The sequence below is a fragment of the Lepidochelys kempii genome, chromosome 7 (assembly GCF_965140265.1).
Source record: "Lepidochelys kempii isolate rLepKem1 chromosome 7, rLepKem1.hap2, whole genome shotgun sequence".
Lineage (NCBI taxonomy): Eukaryota > Metazoa > Chordata > Testudines > Cheloniidae > Lepidochelys > Lepidochelys kempii.
This window is the reverse complement of record NC_133262.1, coordinates 54,304,963-54,322,820: the sequence shown is the minus strand read 5'-3', so window position 1 is coordinate 54,322,820 and position 17,858 is coordinate 54,304,963. Positions and strand designations below refer to the sequence as shown.

Genomic DNA, 17,858 nt, shown 5'->3' with positions numbered 1-17,858 from the left:
TGCAGCTGGACCCAGGAGTGCTGATAGCTGGGAAGCCTTTCATCCTATTTTTTGGCTCTGTATTTCTCCACCTGTGCTGGGAGTTGGCTCCTTTTTCCAGGAAGGATGGGAAGGCGCTGGAGTCCCCTTGCTGGCCTTCACGGGCTAGCACTGAAATACCTGTCTCTTCTGTTTTTCTGGTGCATGCCTGTGTGCAGCCCAGGCCATAGTCTCCAGGATCCTGTGCTGGTGGCTGAGTGGAAAGTCCCTCCCAAGCACAGCTGAAGCCTGTTATTGAATCATGGCCCTCAGCCTGCTCGTTGCAGATCTCGCTGTCCGTCCTGCCTCCCCCAAGTCCAAACCTGACTAAACTGAGAGCATGAAATGCACCCGAATCCATGCTCACGCACCCTGGCCAGCACAGTGAGTGAGGGCCCTGTAGGACCCTAAATAGGCCAACAGATCAATTCACTGGTTCTGCCTGTCTCCACCCCATCTCTGCATCCAACTGGCACAAACGGGCCTGTAGGAGCACAATGGGATGGGAAGAGTGACTTCTTTGATGCTGCTGTCAAACCTTACCTCTATGCTCTCTCTCCAACATTGGAAACAACTCAGTCTGAGGGCTATCCCCCACCTGGTGCCGAGCAATGGGTGGCATTTCTCTAATGGGAGTGATAGAGAGAGATAGAGATTCTCTAGGTTTTAGTCAGGAGGAGAGGATGGAAGAGGATAAAGTATGGGCCAGATCAGACGAGAAACATGCACATAAAGAATCTGACACATCAGAAAAGTACAGACAAATAAACAGTGACAAGTTTTTAAAGTGCTTGTACACATGCTAGAAGTCTAAATAATAAGATGGGTGAACTAGAGTGCCTCCTGTTAAAGGAAGATATTGATATAATAGGCATCACAGAAACCTGGTGAAGTGAGGACAATCAATGGGACACAATCATTCTGGGGTACAAAATATATCGGAAGGACAGAACAGGTCGTATGGGGAAGGGGAGGTGAGTGGCACTATATGTGAAAGAAAACGTAGAATGAAATGAAATAAAAATCTTAAATGAATCCACATTTTCCATAGAATCTCTATGGATAGTAATTCCATGCTCTAATAAGAATATAACAGTAGGGATCTATTATTGACACCTGACCAGGACAGTGATAGTGACAATGAAATGCTAAGGGAGATTAGAGAGGCTATCAAAATAAAGAACTCAATAATAGTGGGAGATTTCAATTATCCCCATATTGACTGGGTACATGTCACCTCAGGACGAAATGCAGAGACAAAATTTCTCAATACTTTAAATGACTGCTTCTTGGAGCAGCTGGTACAGGAACCCACAAAGGGAGAGGCAACTCTCGATCTACTCCTGAGTGGAGCGCAGGATCTGGTCCAAGAGGTGACTATAACAGGACCGCTTGGAAATAGTGACCATAATATAATAACATTTAATATTCCTGTGGTGGGAAGAACACCTCAACAGCCCAACACTGTGGCATTTAATTTCAGAAAGGGGAACTATGCAAAAATGAGGAGGTTAGTTATACAGTAATTAAAACGTACAGTGACTAGAGTGAAATCCCTGCAAGCTGCATGGATGCTTTTCAAAGACACCATAATAGAGGCTCAACTTAAATGTATACCCCAAATTAAAAAACACAGTAAAAGAACTAAAGAAGAGCCACCATGGCTTAACAACCATGTAAAAGAAGCAGTGAGAGATAAAAAGGCATCTTTTAAAAAGTGGAAGTCAAATCCTAGTGAGGTAAATAGAAAGGAGCATAAAAACTGCCAAATTAAATGTAAAAATGTAATAAGAAAAGCCAAAAAGGAGTTTGAGAACAGCTAGCCAAAAACTCAAAAGGTAATAACAAAATGTTTTTAAGTACATCAGAAGCAGGAAGCCTGCTAAACAATGGGGCTCCTGGACGATCAAGATACAAAAGGAGCACTTAAAGACGATAAAGTCATCGCAGAGAAACTAAATGAATTCTTTGCTTCAGTCTTCACGGCTGAGGATGTTAGGGAGATTCCCAAACCTGAGCCGTCCTTTGTAGGTGACAAATCTGAGGAATTGTCACAGATTGAAGTGTCACTAGAGGAGGTTTTGGAATTAATTGAGAAACTGAACAGTAACAAGTCACCGGGACCAGATGGCATTCACCCAAGAGTTCTGAAAGAACTCAAATGTGAAATTGAGGAACTATAAACTATGGTTTGTAACCTGTCCTTTAAATCAGCTACTGTACCCAATGACTGGAAGATAGCTAATGTAACGCCAATATTTAAGAAGGGCTCTAGAGGTGATCCTGGCAATTACAGACCGGTAAGTCTAATGTCAGTACCGGGCAAATTAGTTGAAACAATAGGAAAGAATAAAATTGTCAGACACATAGAAGAACATAAATTGTTGTGCAAAAGTCAACATGGTTTCTGTAAAGGGAGATAGTGTTTTACTAATCTATTAGAGTTCTTTGAGGGGGTCAACAAAACATGTGGACAAGTGGGATCCAGTGGACATAATGTACTTAGATTTCCAGAAAGCCTTTGACAAGGTCCCTCACCAAAGGCTCTTATGTAAATTAAGTTGTCATGCAATAAGAGGGAAGATCCTTTCATGGACTAAGAACTGGCTAAAAGACAGGGGACAAAGGGTAGGAATAAATGGTAAATTTTCAGAATGGAGAGGGGTAACTAGTGGTGTTCCCCAAGGGTCAGTCCTAGGACCAATCCTATTCAACATATTCATAAATGATCTGGAGAAAGGGGTAAACAGTGAGGTGGCAAAGTTTGCAGATGATACTAAACTGCTCAAGATAGTTAAGACCAAAGCAGACTGTGAAGAACTTCAAAAAGATCTCACAAAACTAAGTGATTGGGCAACAAAATGGCAAATGAAATTTAATGTGGATAAATGTAAACTAATGCACATTGGAAAAAATAACCCCAACTATACATACAATATGATGGGGGCTAATTTAGCTACAACTAATCAGGAGATAGATCTTGGAGTCATCATGGATAGTTCTCTGAAGACATCCATGCAGTGTGCAGCAGCAAAAAAGGGATAGAGAATGAGACAGAGAATATCTTATTGCCCTTATATAAATCCATGGTACGCCCACATCTTGAATACTGTGTACAGATGTGGTCCCCTCCTCTCAAAAAAGATATACTGGCATTAGAAAAGATTCAGAAAAGGGCAACTAAAATAATTAGGGGTTTGGAGAGAGGAGAGATTAAAGAGGCTAGGACTTTTCAGCTTGGAAAAGAGGAGACTAAGGGGGGATATGATAGAGGTCTATAAAATCATGAGTGGTTTGGAGAAAGTGAATAAGGAAAAGTTATTTACTTGTTCCCATAATATAAGAACTAGGGGCCACCAAATGAAATTAATGGGTAGGAGGTTTAAAACAAATAAAAGGAAGTTCTTCTTCACTCAGCACACAGTCAACCTGTGGAACTCCTTGCCTGAGGAGGTTGTGAAGGCTAGGACTATAAAAGGATTTAAAGGAGAACAGGATAAATTCATGGAGGTTAAGCCCATTAATGGCTATTAGCCAGGATGGGTAAGGAATGCTGTCCCTAGCCTCTGTTTGTCAGAGGGTGAAGATGGATGGCAGGAGAGACATCACTTGATCATTACCAACAGGTTCACTCCTTCTGGGGCACCTGGCATTGGCCACTGTCAGTAGACAGGATACTGGACTGGATGGACCTTTGGTCTGACCCAGTATGGCTGTTCTTATGTTCTTAAATGTCCATGGGACTTTCTTGCATCTGTGTCTGGTCTCTGATGTATCTTGTGTCTCAGCTGGGAGGTGTGGAGATTTTTTATTGTCTCTTCATCTGGCTGGCTAACAGCTGCCCCTGGAAGCAGGAGGGGGGATGGGACGGGGCTCTGATAAGAGCAGAGGAGTTGTTCTCTCTCCAGACAGGGTTTATTTTGGGCCCTCATGTTCTCATCCCCTCATCTCTTCATGGCTGCGGTGGATGAGGAGGTGAAGAGCCAAGGTGAGGAGAGATTGGAGGCTGGACTGATAGATGTGACAGCTTGGATGATCCAGCCCCTAGTTTAAGCCTGCAGGCAAAGCACAGGGCTGAGACTCAGAGGCTGTGGCAAAATAAAGACAAACAACTCACAGCACAAACCATTTTCTCACTCCCAGCCTGGGGTGGACGCAGCCTCCCGACTGAATGGGTCCCTGTGGTGAGGGGGGCACAGACCACCCACAGCAGCACCCTCCACCCCAGCCAATATCCCTGCCCAGTGTGGAGAGGAGGCTCTGGTGGGGTTGGAGAGCTGCTCAGCACTCACCACACCACAGTGGCTCCCATCCTGTGGGGCTGGGCCCAGCTCCCCGTTCTGGGCGTTGTGACCTGGCTGCTCAGGTCTGGTGCTCTTGGTTCATAATTTCCGTGGTGCAGCTAAAGCCAGGAACCCACGCTAAAGCTGCTGCCCCTCCTACCCCTCTGCTTTGCTGATGGGACAGCTGCAGGGGTGCTGCTGTGGGTGGTTGGTGCCTCCTCGACCACAGGCCCACTCCAACTCTGACTGGCAGACAGGAGTCCTTGGAATGCACCCACTAGACCTGCAGATGGTCTGAGTCTGCATATCAACCAGTCCCAAAGCCCTCCAGTGGAAGCCCCTTCTCTGGGCCCCTACAACTGCCTCCCCCAAAATGGGAACTGAGCACCTTGTGCAACCCCAACACATTTTCTAAGGAGTGTGGCTACCGCCAATCTTAGGGAGTCTGGCTGATGAGCAACAACACATTGGGAGAGGTGGGAGAATGAATCTTTTCAGTGGAGATGGGGGTGACATTAAATGTCTCAGGCCTGTGGCTCATTGTGGGGTTCCCCCCACCACCACAAAGGTGCACTAGATCTGGTATAAAATGCTCTGCATGGACTTCATTTCTTGCTCCCCGCCACTGCAGGACCCAGAGAAATTCATGGGAAATATTTGCAAATTCAGCTGTTGGCTATTAGCTTAAAAATCACTGGCCTGAGTCCCCACTGCCCTGCATCTTGTTTTATCATTCACACCTGTGCTAAGTGCATGCAATGTGGGTCTCCAGTGCTACCAGACCATAATTCTCCTCTTAAGCCTACTGGTAATAGTGGTTTGGACCCTCTTGGAACAGCTGTGTATGTGTTTTGTTTGCTTGGGGGAATGGAACAATTCAGACACAAATAAAGCTGTTTTCATTTGGGTTTTTTGTTTTGATTTTATGGAAAAATGCCTATGAGAGATAGGTTTTGTAAAAGCTTTCAGGGCCTGATTCTCATTTACACTAAGGCACCTTTACACCACTCTGGCAGCATAAAGTAGCTTTAAAATGGGTATTATTGTAATTTACTACAACTATAAGGCTGCTTTCCACTGCCACTGTAGTGTACTTGGGCCCTATTGTAAATGAGAATCAGTCCCTTTATGTTTTTAACTTCAGGCCGAACTACCCGGCAGTTTCCATTTAACCTTACATCCCTGCCTTTAAAGAATGAGCCACTTTTTCAGTCTACAATGCAAGTGAAGCTTCATAGTGTTAAATGAAGAGGTGATAATCTAAATAATGCAACATCCAGTGGCACAGGGAAAGCACGTGCTCGATGATCAGGACTCGGACTTCCACTCCCCAGAGCTGGCCCTGTCCAAGGCTTGTACTCAGTATCTGGAGTAAGGTGTAGCGCTTGTCTGCCCAGCCCCACTTGCCAGATGGCGTGTAGAGTGACTTACAGCCTCTCACTCATCCTCTGGGCTGGGGGGCCATGACACACCGCCACAGGCCCCTGTGACTTTGTAACTGACACTGCCCACTAATCCACAAGCAACATGCTACCTAGTAACAGTTACAGAGTTGGAGAAGGCTTGCTAGAGGTAGGAGCGACACAGGAAGGAACACCACCACAGCCACAGGAGAAACCTTTCACTCTGTGACACAGCAGCTCCCAAGGGAGGGAAGCCTCTGGGCCAAATTCAGAAGTGATGTAAAAGATGGTAAACTATCCACTGGGTGTAAGAGAGCCTTAGGCAGCCAGATTAATCCCTGCTGTCATTCTGCTGCAACCTCGGAACCAGACACCAGCCTCAGTTACATCAGTGGAGATCCAGAGTAGCTCCAGTGCCTGCTAAGGGGTTACTCCAGATTTGCATTAGCATAACAAGGCAGCATTTGGCCCAAGGCAGATCTCAGTGGATGTAAGTGATAAAGTAACGTAACTAGCCCAGACATGGCCCTCAGAGCCCAATGCTAGGTGGTGTTGGAGCCTTCTCCTGGAAGCACACAGCTTCTCACAACGCGGGGCCCCCCGTGACTGGCACAACGGGTGTAAGTTACATGCTGAGGAGGCAGAAGCTGGGGCGTGGAGCAGGAAATGCCTCCAGCAGAAGCACAGAAGGCCATGCCCCTTTCTACTTTAATTCATGCCTGTACCAGCCCTAACACTACTGGGGGCAATTCAAACCTGGCAGCAGCAGGAGCCGCTCCCACTGATTTCAATGCGTGCTATGTCCCCTTGCCCCAGGGGCTGTATTTGGTCCCACAGGATCCTAGATCAATGAGAGCTTCACTTATTTTGCATAACCACTGAATGCCACCTCAATGCAGGTGACACCTGCTAGCAACACCTGCTTGCTAAACAGCTGGCTCCTAGGGCCTGGGTCTCTTCTCTCAGCATTTTGCTGCAGGGGAGTTACTCCTGACTCATGCTAGTGAAAAGGAAGTGAAAACCAGGCCCCCAATAAAAACAATTAGGAGTTCTTGTGTCACCGTAGAGACTAACAAATTTATTTAGGCATAAGCTTTCGTGGGCTAAAACCCACTTCATCAGATGCATGGAGTGGAACATACAGTAGGGAGGTATAAATACACAGCATATGAAAAGATGGGAGTTGCCTTACCAAGTGCGGGGTCAGTGCTAACGAGCCAATTCAGTTAAGGTGGAAGTGGGATATTCTCAACAGTTGACAAGAAGTAATGTGTAACTTACCCCACCACGGTACCACCACTATGTTTGGTCCTACCAAATGGACATTTCCCTTGGGGCATGTGGCACAGGGGCATAATGGGCAGAGAACAGGGTGTCTTATGGTGCAGAGATTTCAGGGACACTTCTGTGAGACTCTCCTTCGCCACCCAAGCATCATGACACAGGCATCCCTGGCTAGGAATGGAGCTCTCCGAAGGTGTTGTGACCCACCATCCAATCCATGCTAATTACTATTCGTTGCTCCGTGCCTGTCCAGTCTGCATTACAAGTGCCCCTCGCAGGGGTTCTCACAAGAAATTTTTTGGTGGCGTCAGAGTGAAGCCACCAACTCTTGCTGGTGGCCGCTCTGACAATTTTTCCCTTAAATACTTAATTAACTTTAGGAAAAACAAATAAATATGCACATATACATGTCCAAATCATTGTAATTTTTTTATGTAGGGTTTTTGTGCAGACTCAGTAATAAAAATAACATACAGTTGTCTCTATTCTTTACTGGACCTAAACAAAATAGAAACAAAATAAGGTGCTTTGCACATTCGTGTCTATTTTGTTGTTTCTTTTGCTTTTTTGGCTGCTTTTTTTTTTTTTTAAAGATTTGCTAGCTAGTATGGCTGCTGCTGTGAAAACTGATTATGTATATATCACTTTTCACAGCAGACTTACTAGCTAGCTGGGAGACAGTAAAAAGTGATATTAACACACATACAAATATCGCTTTTCACAGCAGACTTATGCATCCTCGGAAAGCCATGGACGGAGAGGTGGATAGGGAAGCAGTGGGGGCCAGGGGAATGGGGGGGGGGCCAAGCCTGGGGCTGGAGCCCAAAACCCCCTGGCTGGTGGATGGCGCCTGAAGCCCTGCGTCTGGAGCCTGGCACCCGCCACCCCAGGGCTGAAGCTGGAAGCCCGAGCCCCACCACCCCTGTGAAGGTCGGGAACTCACACCAGTGGCCTGCTCCTCTGGCATTTGTGTCTGCAACGGAGGGCAGGGCCCAGCCCCTGCTGGCAGCTCTGTGGGAGGGGCCACTGCTCCCCCCCCCCCCCCCATCACTACCCAGTAGGCTGTGGCAGCAAGAAAGGCCTCTGGTGGCCGCATGCAGCCACATTTGAAAAACACTTCCCTACAACGCAGGTGTCATTTATTCTGGCCCTATCCCAAGGGTCTAGAGGTGAGAAAAGGAAAAGCCACTTATGCACAGTGCACGTTCTATTTGCAAGACCACTGGAGAGATGGCTTCAGCCACCCCAGCCAGGGAAGCTGAGACACAGCTGGATTAACGGCTAATTGTGAAAGTGCCCCTGCTCCCACCCTGCAAGCACAGACACCCTTCGAAACCAGGGGGAGGGGTGGGCAATGAGAGGCAGGAAGAGGAGCGTCCAGGTGTTAATTCACACTAAGAGACTGGAATCTGGCTAATGAAGAGCTCAGCTCTGTGCCTAGCAGATCGGAAGGACCCCTTCACGGGCACTGAGATTTATGAGGATTGACTGAGGTCTTATGGGTCAGCTAGGATTGGACTCCATGGCCCTCCTAGTAGCCCCTGGTGCTTTGCTCTGAGTGAGCAGCACCCCCTGCCCTCATGTGGCTTATCTGGGGACAGTTTGCAGAGCAATGAATAAGTCAGTTGCTGAAAGTCAATTGAGTTAGACAGTCTACTTCCTTCCCTCCCTACCCGCCTCCCTCTGCTTTCCCTCTTCCAGATCCGCAAGAGAAGCAAAGCCTGCCGGGGGGGCCTGTGGGAAAACGACGAACTGGTGTCCATCAACGGGAAGCCATGCACTGGCCTTTCCCACGCCAGCGCCATGCACATCATCGACTCCTCCAGCGACACGCTCCACATCTGTGTGAAACGGTAACAGCCAAGTGCGGGCTCCAGGCAGGGAGCAAACTGCAGGGATACAGCCCCCCTGCAGCGCAGCTTCATTCTGCACAGCAGCTGTCATGCAGCTGGATGCGGGTATCACTTTAGCTAACACAAGGCAGGGCAGCCTTGTCCTAGTACACTGGGGCATGAAAACAAGTCAGAAAAACAGGCCTCTGGAGGACTTTGCATTCAACAAGTGTATGGCCTCTTAGGGCTTCCTGGTTGTCTCTATGCCATACTCCACGGCCCATTAGATTGTATGGCAATAGTGGGGAACAGAACTTAGGTCCTCCTGCTCCTATTGCTTTAGCTAAGGGAATCAATGTTAGCAATGTAGGGAATATGACTCATAGATGAGCAATTATGACTCCATTCTGCAGCAGGCAGTGTTTCAAACCAGACAGTTCATCACAGTCATAAGTAACATTAGTGACATTGCTTTACTTTGGATAAACGAGTATTCTGTACAACTGGGTTTGATTACACAGGGGCCAGTTACATTAAAGGAAACATGGCATGGTGTATTAATGACAGCATTCCATAGTAAGGCCAATAATGGGATGGAAACAGGGGCATAGATAAGTCAGAAGCATACATCCAGACATGTTCCCCCCTCTGGCCTGCAAGAGGTCCAGCTGGCTAATGTCCTGATCCAGCAAAGCACTGAAGCAGGGGACTAACTTCAAGCACATGAGTAGGCTTCAGTGGGACTATTCCTGAGAAGTTAAACAAGTGCTTTAGGGTTTGCTGGATTAGGGTCCAATCCAGGTCAAGAGTAAATCCTGTAGGTTAGAGATAGAAAAGCCCTGGGAAGTCCCATCTCCTCCCTCTCCATGAGAGTGCAGAATTCACCCCTATTGTACCCAAGACTGGACAAAGCACTAGTGAATGTCCCTTCCACAGCGATAAAGAAACACACTGGCTGATGGTCTCTGCAGAGTGGGGCCTGAGGGTGGCTGTGCTGACGCAGGGAAGAAAAGGGCAGGATGACCCCACCCACAAGGAATCAGTATCAGGTCTCCATCTAGTGCAGGGGAGGGCAAACTATGGTTCACGGGCCAGATCTAGCCTGTCAGGGCTTTCAATACAGCCCAGGGGATTGCCAGTCCCATGACGCAGCGGGGCTAAGGCAGGCTCCCTGCCTGCCCTGGCCCCGTGCCCCTCCCGCAAGTGGCCAGCACCACATCCCTACAACCCCTAGGGGAGAGCTCTGTGTGCTGCCCTCTCCTGCAGGCACTGCCCCCCACAGCTCCCATTGGCCGGGAGTGGGGAACCGTGGCCAATGGGAGCTTTGGGGTGGTACCCACAGGTGAGGGCAGTGTGCAGCAGAGCCACCTGCCCCACCCCTCCCCCAGGAGCAACTGCCAGACATGCTGGCAACTTCTGGGAGCAGTGTAGGGCCAGGGCAGGGAGGGATCCTGCCTTAGCCCCGCTGCCACCCCGGAGCTGCTCGTGGTAAGCAGCGCTGGGCCAGAGCACCCAACCCAAACCCCTCCTGTACCCCAAACCCCTGCCCTGAGCCCCCTAACTTCCTGCTGCACACCTCCTGCCCCCCAATACCCTGTCCTGAGCCCCCTCCTACACCCCAACCCTTTGCCCTGAGCCCTTTCCTGCACACCACACCCCCTTCCCGCACCCCAACCTCCTGCCCCAGTCCTACATTCATGGCCCTGCATACGATTTCCCCACCCAGATGTGGCCCTCAGGCCAAAAAGTTTGCCTACTCCTGGTCTAGCGGGAGTGAGCCAGGGCACTGAGACATTCTGCTGTGGTCACCTGTGGTTCTGGGCTCTTACCAGTGCTTAAGTGTGACAAGAGAGGCCTGTGGAAGGTGTCTAGAATAGCACTGGCCTTATGTCACCACACTGGAGACCGCCTGCAGGCAGCAGGTGCTGGGACAAATTCCACTGGGACAAAAATCAACACACTTTGAATTAGCAAAGTGACACAGGCAGTCTCCGCACTGGGGGTGTGAATCAGCTGTCCAGAGGCCAGCATTAGATGGCTTTGGGATAACATAACTAGCTGGCCTTACTCTTCAATGGGGCTTGCCAAATGCTGCTGCCTGTTAAATATGGCTCAGGGAGCAGAGATGCATGTTCCCATGCAGCACAGCCTTCGTTTCCTTCCCAATGGGAGAGTCAGCGTGCTGATTCCAGTGAGTGCGAGTGAGAGATGGGGCCTAACAGCCAGGACTCCAGAGTACTGTTCCTAGCTTGGATTCCCACAGCAAGGAGTAATGCTCGGTTATTTTCAAAAAAAGCAGCAGGGGGAAGGAAGGGAGTGAGACAGGCATCTTTTTATTTTAGGGATTCAGGGATGCTGAAAGAGTTGGTCTGGGAGGCCATGTGAGGGAGGGGATGGTGGCCTGCACAGCTATGAGTGAGAGCAGAGGTCATCCTAATAACCAGCAGTGGGAAGGAGTGTGTGAATGAGACATCCCTCGGTCAAGATGTGCATGTGGCCCACACCGTTGCAATGTTTGAGAAGCCTCGAACTAGACCATTTCCAACAGAACCAAATTCCAAGACTGCCCTGCACCCTCAGCAGTTCACATTTTCATTCAGAGCTCTCTCTTGCATGATTTGCACGCATGGTGCCCCCCCAAAGGTAAGCAGTTGTGGCAATGGGAATTACCTTGTGAGTTAGCCAGATGGCACTAGAGTGCATCATGGGGGTGCTGCAGGCCCTGAGAGCGCCAGAGTTCCTGGACGGGTTTCAGAGTAACAGCCGTGTTAGTCTGTATTCGCAAAAAGAAAAGCAGTACTTGTGGCACCTTAGAGACTAACCAATTTATTTGAGCATAAGCTTTCGTGAGCTCCAGCTCACTTCATCGGATGCACACTGTGGAAAGTGTAGAAGGTTAGCTCTATAGTGCTACTGCTCTGACCTAATTAGACTGTATAACAATACTTGGTGCTACCACTTCTTCCCTTCCCGATAGCCCAAATGGAACACTGTCACAGCCCCCTTGCACACTGCTCTCACATTTTATCCCCTTCGCGGTCATTGAGAGGAAGCCAAGTGGTACAATTGTCAAAAGCACCTAAGACCCAGATTTTTAATGGTATGTAGGTGTTGCTGCACTCAGCATTGCAACAGTTAATTGACTGAGAAGCCTAAGACTCATCTTCAAAGGGATTTAGGCACTTAGGAGCCTAAATCCAATTGACTTTCAATGGGATTTTGGCTCCTAAGTACTCCAAACCCTTTTGAAAACAAGGACGTAGTTGCCTGTCATTCCAATTTTTTTTTTTTTACACTATACAGCCAAGCAACAAATTATCCTTCATGAACCCTTACATTTAAAAGAGACCTGCCTGCTCTGACCACTTGCAGTACAAGCATACGCCCAGTCCCTGCCTCCCTTAGGGCTCACAGTGAAAGTTTCCCTTGATGCCATATGAGCTTTTCTTTCTCAAGCTTTTATTGGTTTGAAAGATGAAGCATAACTGCTTCTGAACCACCTTTTCCCAGACCACGTGCCAAACTGCCAAGTCCTGACTCAGGACGTACCTGACTGAAGGCGCAGCTGCACGTACAGTGGCGTGTAGCGTACGGACTCTGCACACCGAGCTAGCACAGGTATACACAGCAGTGGAGACAGTGAGGCACGGTTTATGTGAGTAGAATGCCCTACACGCCTGAACCCTGGAGATGTACCCTACGTGGCTCTCCACTTGCCCAAGCTGGGCCTCCCACATCTAATGCTGCTATTTTTAGCAGTGTAGCATCCCGCTACCTCCCTGCTGCCAGAGCCTTGCAGTGTGGCATGTAGCTATGCACCATAGCAGCAAGTGTGGATACAGCCTGGCTTCTGCTGCAGGGCGTAGCTACATGTGTAGTGCCTGTACTGTGCGTGCCGCTGTAAGTGTAGACACAGCCTCGGGGGAGTTCTGACACAGCAGGTTCTGGGTAATAAGAACGGCAGAATTCAGCCCCAGGGAGAACCCAAGGGGCCAAATCATGGAGTCCTGACTCAGTCTTTTGCAAGTAAAAGTACCACTGATTTTTGCATGGCCAGAACCCTCAGGACTGAGCCCATGGGATATACAGTCAGACACCAGAGTACAGGGCTCAGTTACAGCTCTCACCAGCCAAACTGGGATGGTCACAGGAGGAGAAGGTGCCTTTCCCCTGCTGTGGGGCCTGGAGACTGTTAGGGGGCTTATTCCTTCACCCGCTTCCTTCCCTGGTCCTTCTCGCATAAACAGAGAGCAACAATACCCGAAGTCCAAAGGTGCAAACAATTCGATGTTTATTGGGGTGAACTTCCAGCAAGCATTCCAGTTTCCTTCCTTAGTGTCCCCCTTCCCAGCTCTGACACCACAGAGCCTTACACCTGTGTCCTTATTCCCATTCCTGCCCTTAGCAAAACATGATTCCAATTTCCTCACCCCCATTCCCATCTCCCCCACCCGCACCCACCCACTCACTTCCTGACTGACTGCAGGCTATATAGTAAAACTTGAGTTCTGCTTTGCTATACCTTAACCAGTCATTTTCCTGAAATTTAACTAACCAATCCTAACATATTGTAACATGATTATGTAACCAATTATATCCCACCACCTGAATTAATTTACACCCAGCAAAATTAATTATACAGCAGACAGGAACAATCACAGAACCAGACAGAGATTATACAGACAAACAATAGCAAAGTGGGAACTATAATGACAAAACAATACAGAAGTGAGGATTTCACATCCCAGTATTGATAAGTGAGTTCTTGCCAGACAGGATGCTATCAAACTAAGTTTCCTTTTACATCTTCTAGGCACTTCCCTTTCTCTGGAGGAGATAGGCATTATCAGGACAGGATTGTATTCCTAACAGCCCAATAGCACCTGATTTCAATGTGACTAGTTTGGAATGTGAGGATGTGACCTGTCGCTTCCCAGCTTATGGCTGCCTCTGCTGCTTAGCCAAAGGCCTTAGCCTAAGCACAGGGCCTCAAACTGTCACAGTAAGAGAAGGCCCTTACACCAGCAGACAGTGATTTTGATTCTTTCTTTTATACCTTTAGAATTAGCCAAGTGATAAGAATACACTTAAATTCTTAAAGTACAGGCCTTTGCAGACAGGCCTGAATATCTATATCCTAACAGAGACAATATGCCTTTTGAGAAGCATAGCAGCTCCCAAGGTCTGGGGGAGGGAAAGACGGGGTGCAACTTGCTATTCCTGTGTCGCAGTTACAGCCAACACCCTTTCCAGCACAGCCAAGCTAGGAAGCAGAGAAATGTCAGTGATGAATTGGCCCTGATATAGCCATCCGAGTCGCACCTGCAAACGGGGGGTTTGAATTTGGCCTGTATCATCCGGATAGGCGAGACACTTACGGACCCTGTCCCTCCCCTATGCTGAGGGCCAAACCCCCTGCATCCTAGGAATTCGTCCACAGACTGAAATTCACTGAGTCACTCCTCCTTTTCTTCACAGGGCGGCTGGCAGAGACCGGTCTGGCACACGGCCCCTGCACTCGCTTTCCCCTGGGCAGCTGCAAGTGCTCTCCCCACCATCCCCAGTCAGCCCAGAGCCAGCTGGTCCCCCGGCTACCACCCCACTGGAGCTGCAGCGCAGGCGGCAGCAGCAGCTGGAGAGCCTGACCTCGCCCCCCGACAGTGAGGCGTACTACGGCGAGACGGACAGCGACGCCGACAACATTGCCCAGGAGAAGCACCGGCGGGCCCGCAAGAAGAGCCCTCGCTCTCCACCTGGGGGCTCCAACAACAAGCCAGGCGAGCCACAGGACGAGGTGTCCCTGTCCGAGCTGAGTGGCTATGACAGCACCCCGGAGGCAGCAGCACAGGCCGGAGAGAACATGAATGGCGTGGCCAAGAAAGACATCGTGCAGCAGCCTGGCAGCCGCACGGACACCTCTTTCTCGGAGAGTGAGGTGCTGCTGCAGCCACCCCAAGCAGAGAGCAGGGAGCTCTCCCCAGAGGCCATGCTCCTGCCCCATGCCACCAAGACCATCCGAGCTGAGCGCCACCTCATCCCCATGGTGGGGCCAGTAGAATACCCAGTCGATGAAGATTTAACCACCACCTATGCAGAGAAAGCCAAACAAGCCAGTAAGTGCCCCCAGACACACCTATCTACACCCCCGCTGTAACCTGCCTGTGCTAACTCCCCTTCCCAGGCTGAAAGGGCCTTCACCCAGCTTCTCTCACGTGGATGGAGGCAGGGCCAGGCCAGCCCTGCAGGGATCTGAGCTGGTGGCTTAGGTCATTCAGGGTCTCTTCTGGCAGGCGCTCAGGGAATATGTTGGGAGTCTAGAATTCAAGCACAAAAAGTGGCAGGACTCCACTCATCCCCACCCTGATTTCTGTTGAGAACAGGAGGGAGATGGCAGGTACTGGAACTGTCTGGGTTCGAGAGTGTGCTGGTAACACCTGCGCTCCAGAAAAGTGACTCGGGTGAGAGTCCTAAGCCTGGTCTCTCACTGCCTAGGCTGGGGACAGCACCTGGGGACAAAGCAACCCCATTCACTCTATAGCCACCGCTGTGTCCAAGCAAAGGAGCAATATGGATGGACTCCAAAGGGGTCACACCCAGCCCTCATGGTGAAGGAGAATTGCTGTGAGACAGTTTGAGAACAGAAAATGGAGACAGTCTCCACTCAGAGCCATCCCAAAATATTGTTACCAATGGCTTACATCTCCTTAGGGCTGGTCCTCCCACCCTGTCAAAATCAAGGGGGCCTGTCCACTTTCCTCCCCCTTTGGAAGGTGATTTTGCTGCAGCCTTGTTTGCATCAGCAGGCGTGGGTGGGTCTGCATGTGGCGCTAGCCAGCTAGCTCCAGTAGAGGAGATTGCTTTTCATGCATGGGCATGCCAGTGAGGCGAAGCGAGGGGGGAAAATATCTCAGTCAACTCTGACAATGCCCTGTGGTGGGAGCCCCCTCACTTAAGATATTTAAACTGGGACAAAACACCAGAGAATACACTCTAGGGAACAATCCTACACTGGCCTCTGGATGATGGACTAGAGGAGTATGTCTACACTGCACACTAAAGCCTGACTCTGACTCATATTTGAGCCCAAGCCCCCTTCCGTCCACAACAAATCAGTGTGAATCAAGTCACCAAGCACTCAGGAACCGGGATCGAGGACTCTGCTGGGTCAGAGTCGGAGTTCTACTGTGACTTGGACCAAAGCCCTGTTGGTTTACGGTGTGGACACAGCTCAAGCTGCAGACCCTAGCCAGAAGGTCTGTGCAGTGCAGTGTGGACACATTAGCATGGCTGTGGAAACCCAGGTCCAGCAATTGTAAACCCAGGTTTACAATGCAGTGTGGATGCTCAAACACAGGCTTTGACGTCCCCAAGCCTGAGTCCCACAGAGCTGAGTTTACAATGCAGTGTAGATATACCCGAAGTGACCTAACAGGACCATTGAATCTCTTACTTCTGTGGTTCTATAATTCGGTGTCTTTCCACTCAGCCTCCACCTGCTTTGTAGATTTAACTGAGCAGTTGTTAGGGTTCATGGAAATCAGGGCTGGAAGACATCTTGGAAGTAACCAAATGTAATCCTCTTGGGCCAGCTATTCCATCCTCCTTTAATGTTTTTGAACATTTCTATAGGTAACACCTCTGTGATCTCCTTTAATTGCTGCTCTGCTAATTGCTCTTACCACGAGGGTATTTTTTCCTTATATCGAATATAAACCTGCCTTTATTCATGGTTAGCTTAAGACCATTACTCCTTGTATTACATTCTTGGCCAGCTTTCCCTGCCTATTCCCCTCACCTATCATTTCCTCTCAAGAACTTGTAGCAAGATGTTATGGGGAAGGAGAAAGCTGGGTCCCACCTCCCTTAGTCTTGGGCATCTTACCTGCCTCCTGCTACCCAGGCAGTATTTTAATGCCTTACATGATGACAGGGCAAGAGCCATCCTTTCTTTAGAGTTGTGACCTGTGCAGCTCTATCAATATGTTGTACAATAGTATCTGTCATCCAAGGACCATAAACAGCTGTACAAACAATCAATTCAGATTACAGCCCCACTGTGAGGTAGGTCATTCATATTATCTGAAATCCTCCAATCACAATTTAAAGAAGTCAAGTTAGAGAATCCACCACTGTCTCTAGTTCAGGGGTGGGCACACTACGGCAGTGTGACATATTACAAATGGGGAGACTGATACACAGAGAAGTTAAAAGACTTGCCTGTGGTCACACAGCAAATTGGGAATAAAACCCAGGAGTCCCGACTCCCAGTCCCCTGCTCTAATCACTAGACTTGCCTCCTGCTATCAGCAAATACTTCCAATGGCTGGAGATAAGACACGAGAAGGGGAAGGCTCTGAGTTACTACACAGAAATTCTTTCCCAGGTGCCTGGCTGGTGGTCTTGCCCACATGCTCAGGGTCTAAGTGATCGCCATATTTAAGGTTGGGAAGGAATTTTCTCCTAGCAGATACCCTAGAGTTTTTTGCCTTCCTCTGCAGCGTGGGGCCTGGTTCACCTGCTGGTTTGAACTAGAGCAGGGGTGGGCAAACTTTTTGGCCTGAGGGCCACATCTGGGTATGGAAATTGTATGGCGGGCCATGAATGCTCACGAAATTGGGGCTGGAGTGCAGGAGGGGGGTGAGAGCTCTATCTGGGGGTGCAGGCTCTGGGGTGGGGCTGAGGGGTTTGGGGTGCAGGAGGGTGCTCTGGGCTGGGATTGAGGAGTTTGGATTGCAGGAGGGGATCAGGGCTGGGACATGGGAGGGGCTCAGAGGTGCAGGCTCCAGGCAGCGCTTCCCTTAATCAGCTCCCGGAAGCAGAAGCAGCAGGTCCTCCCTCTGGCTCCGACGCGGAGCCCCCTGGCTGCCCCTACACATAGAAGCCGGAGAAGGGACATGCTGCTGTTGCTTCTGGGAGCCACGTGGAGCCATGGCACGTGTGTGCGGAGCAGCCCCCGAGCCCGCTCCTCGGCTGGAGAGCGGGAACAGGGCAAGGCCCAGATTAAATCGGCTGGTGGACCGGATGTGGCCTGCAGGCCA

At 49.5% G+C, this 17,858-nt stretch overlaps 1 protein-coding gene across 1 annotated transcript in view; it reads left to right on the top strand.

Moving 5' to 3' along the window:
* SYNPO2L (synaptopodin 2 like) overlaps window positions 1–17,858 on the top strand; it is a 62,075-nt gene that overhangs the window by 22,251 nt on the left and 21,966 nt on the right. The window contains exons 2-3 of the mRNA XM_073354753.1: window positions 8,690–8,841; window positions 14,299–14,933. Coding sequence (XP_073210854.1) covers window positions 8,690–8,841; window positions 14,299–14,933 — 787 coding nt within the window. The remainder of the gene's footprint in view (window positions 1–8,689; window positions 8,842–14,298; window positions 14,934–17,858) is intronic.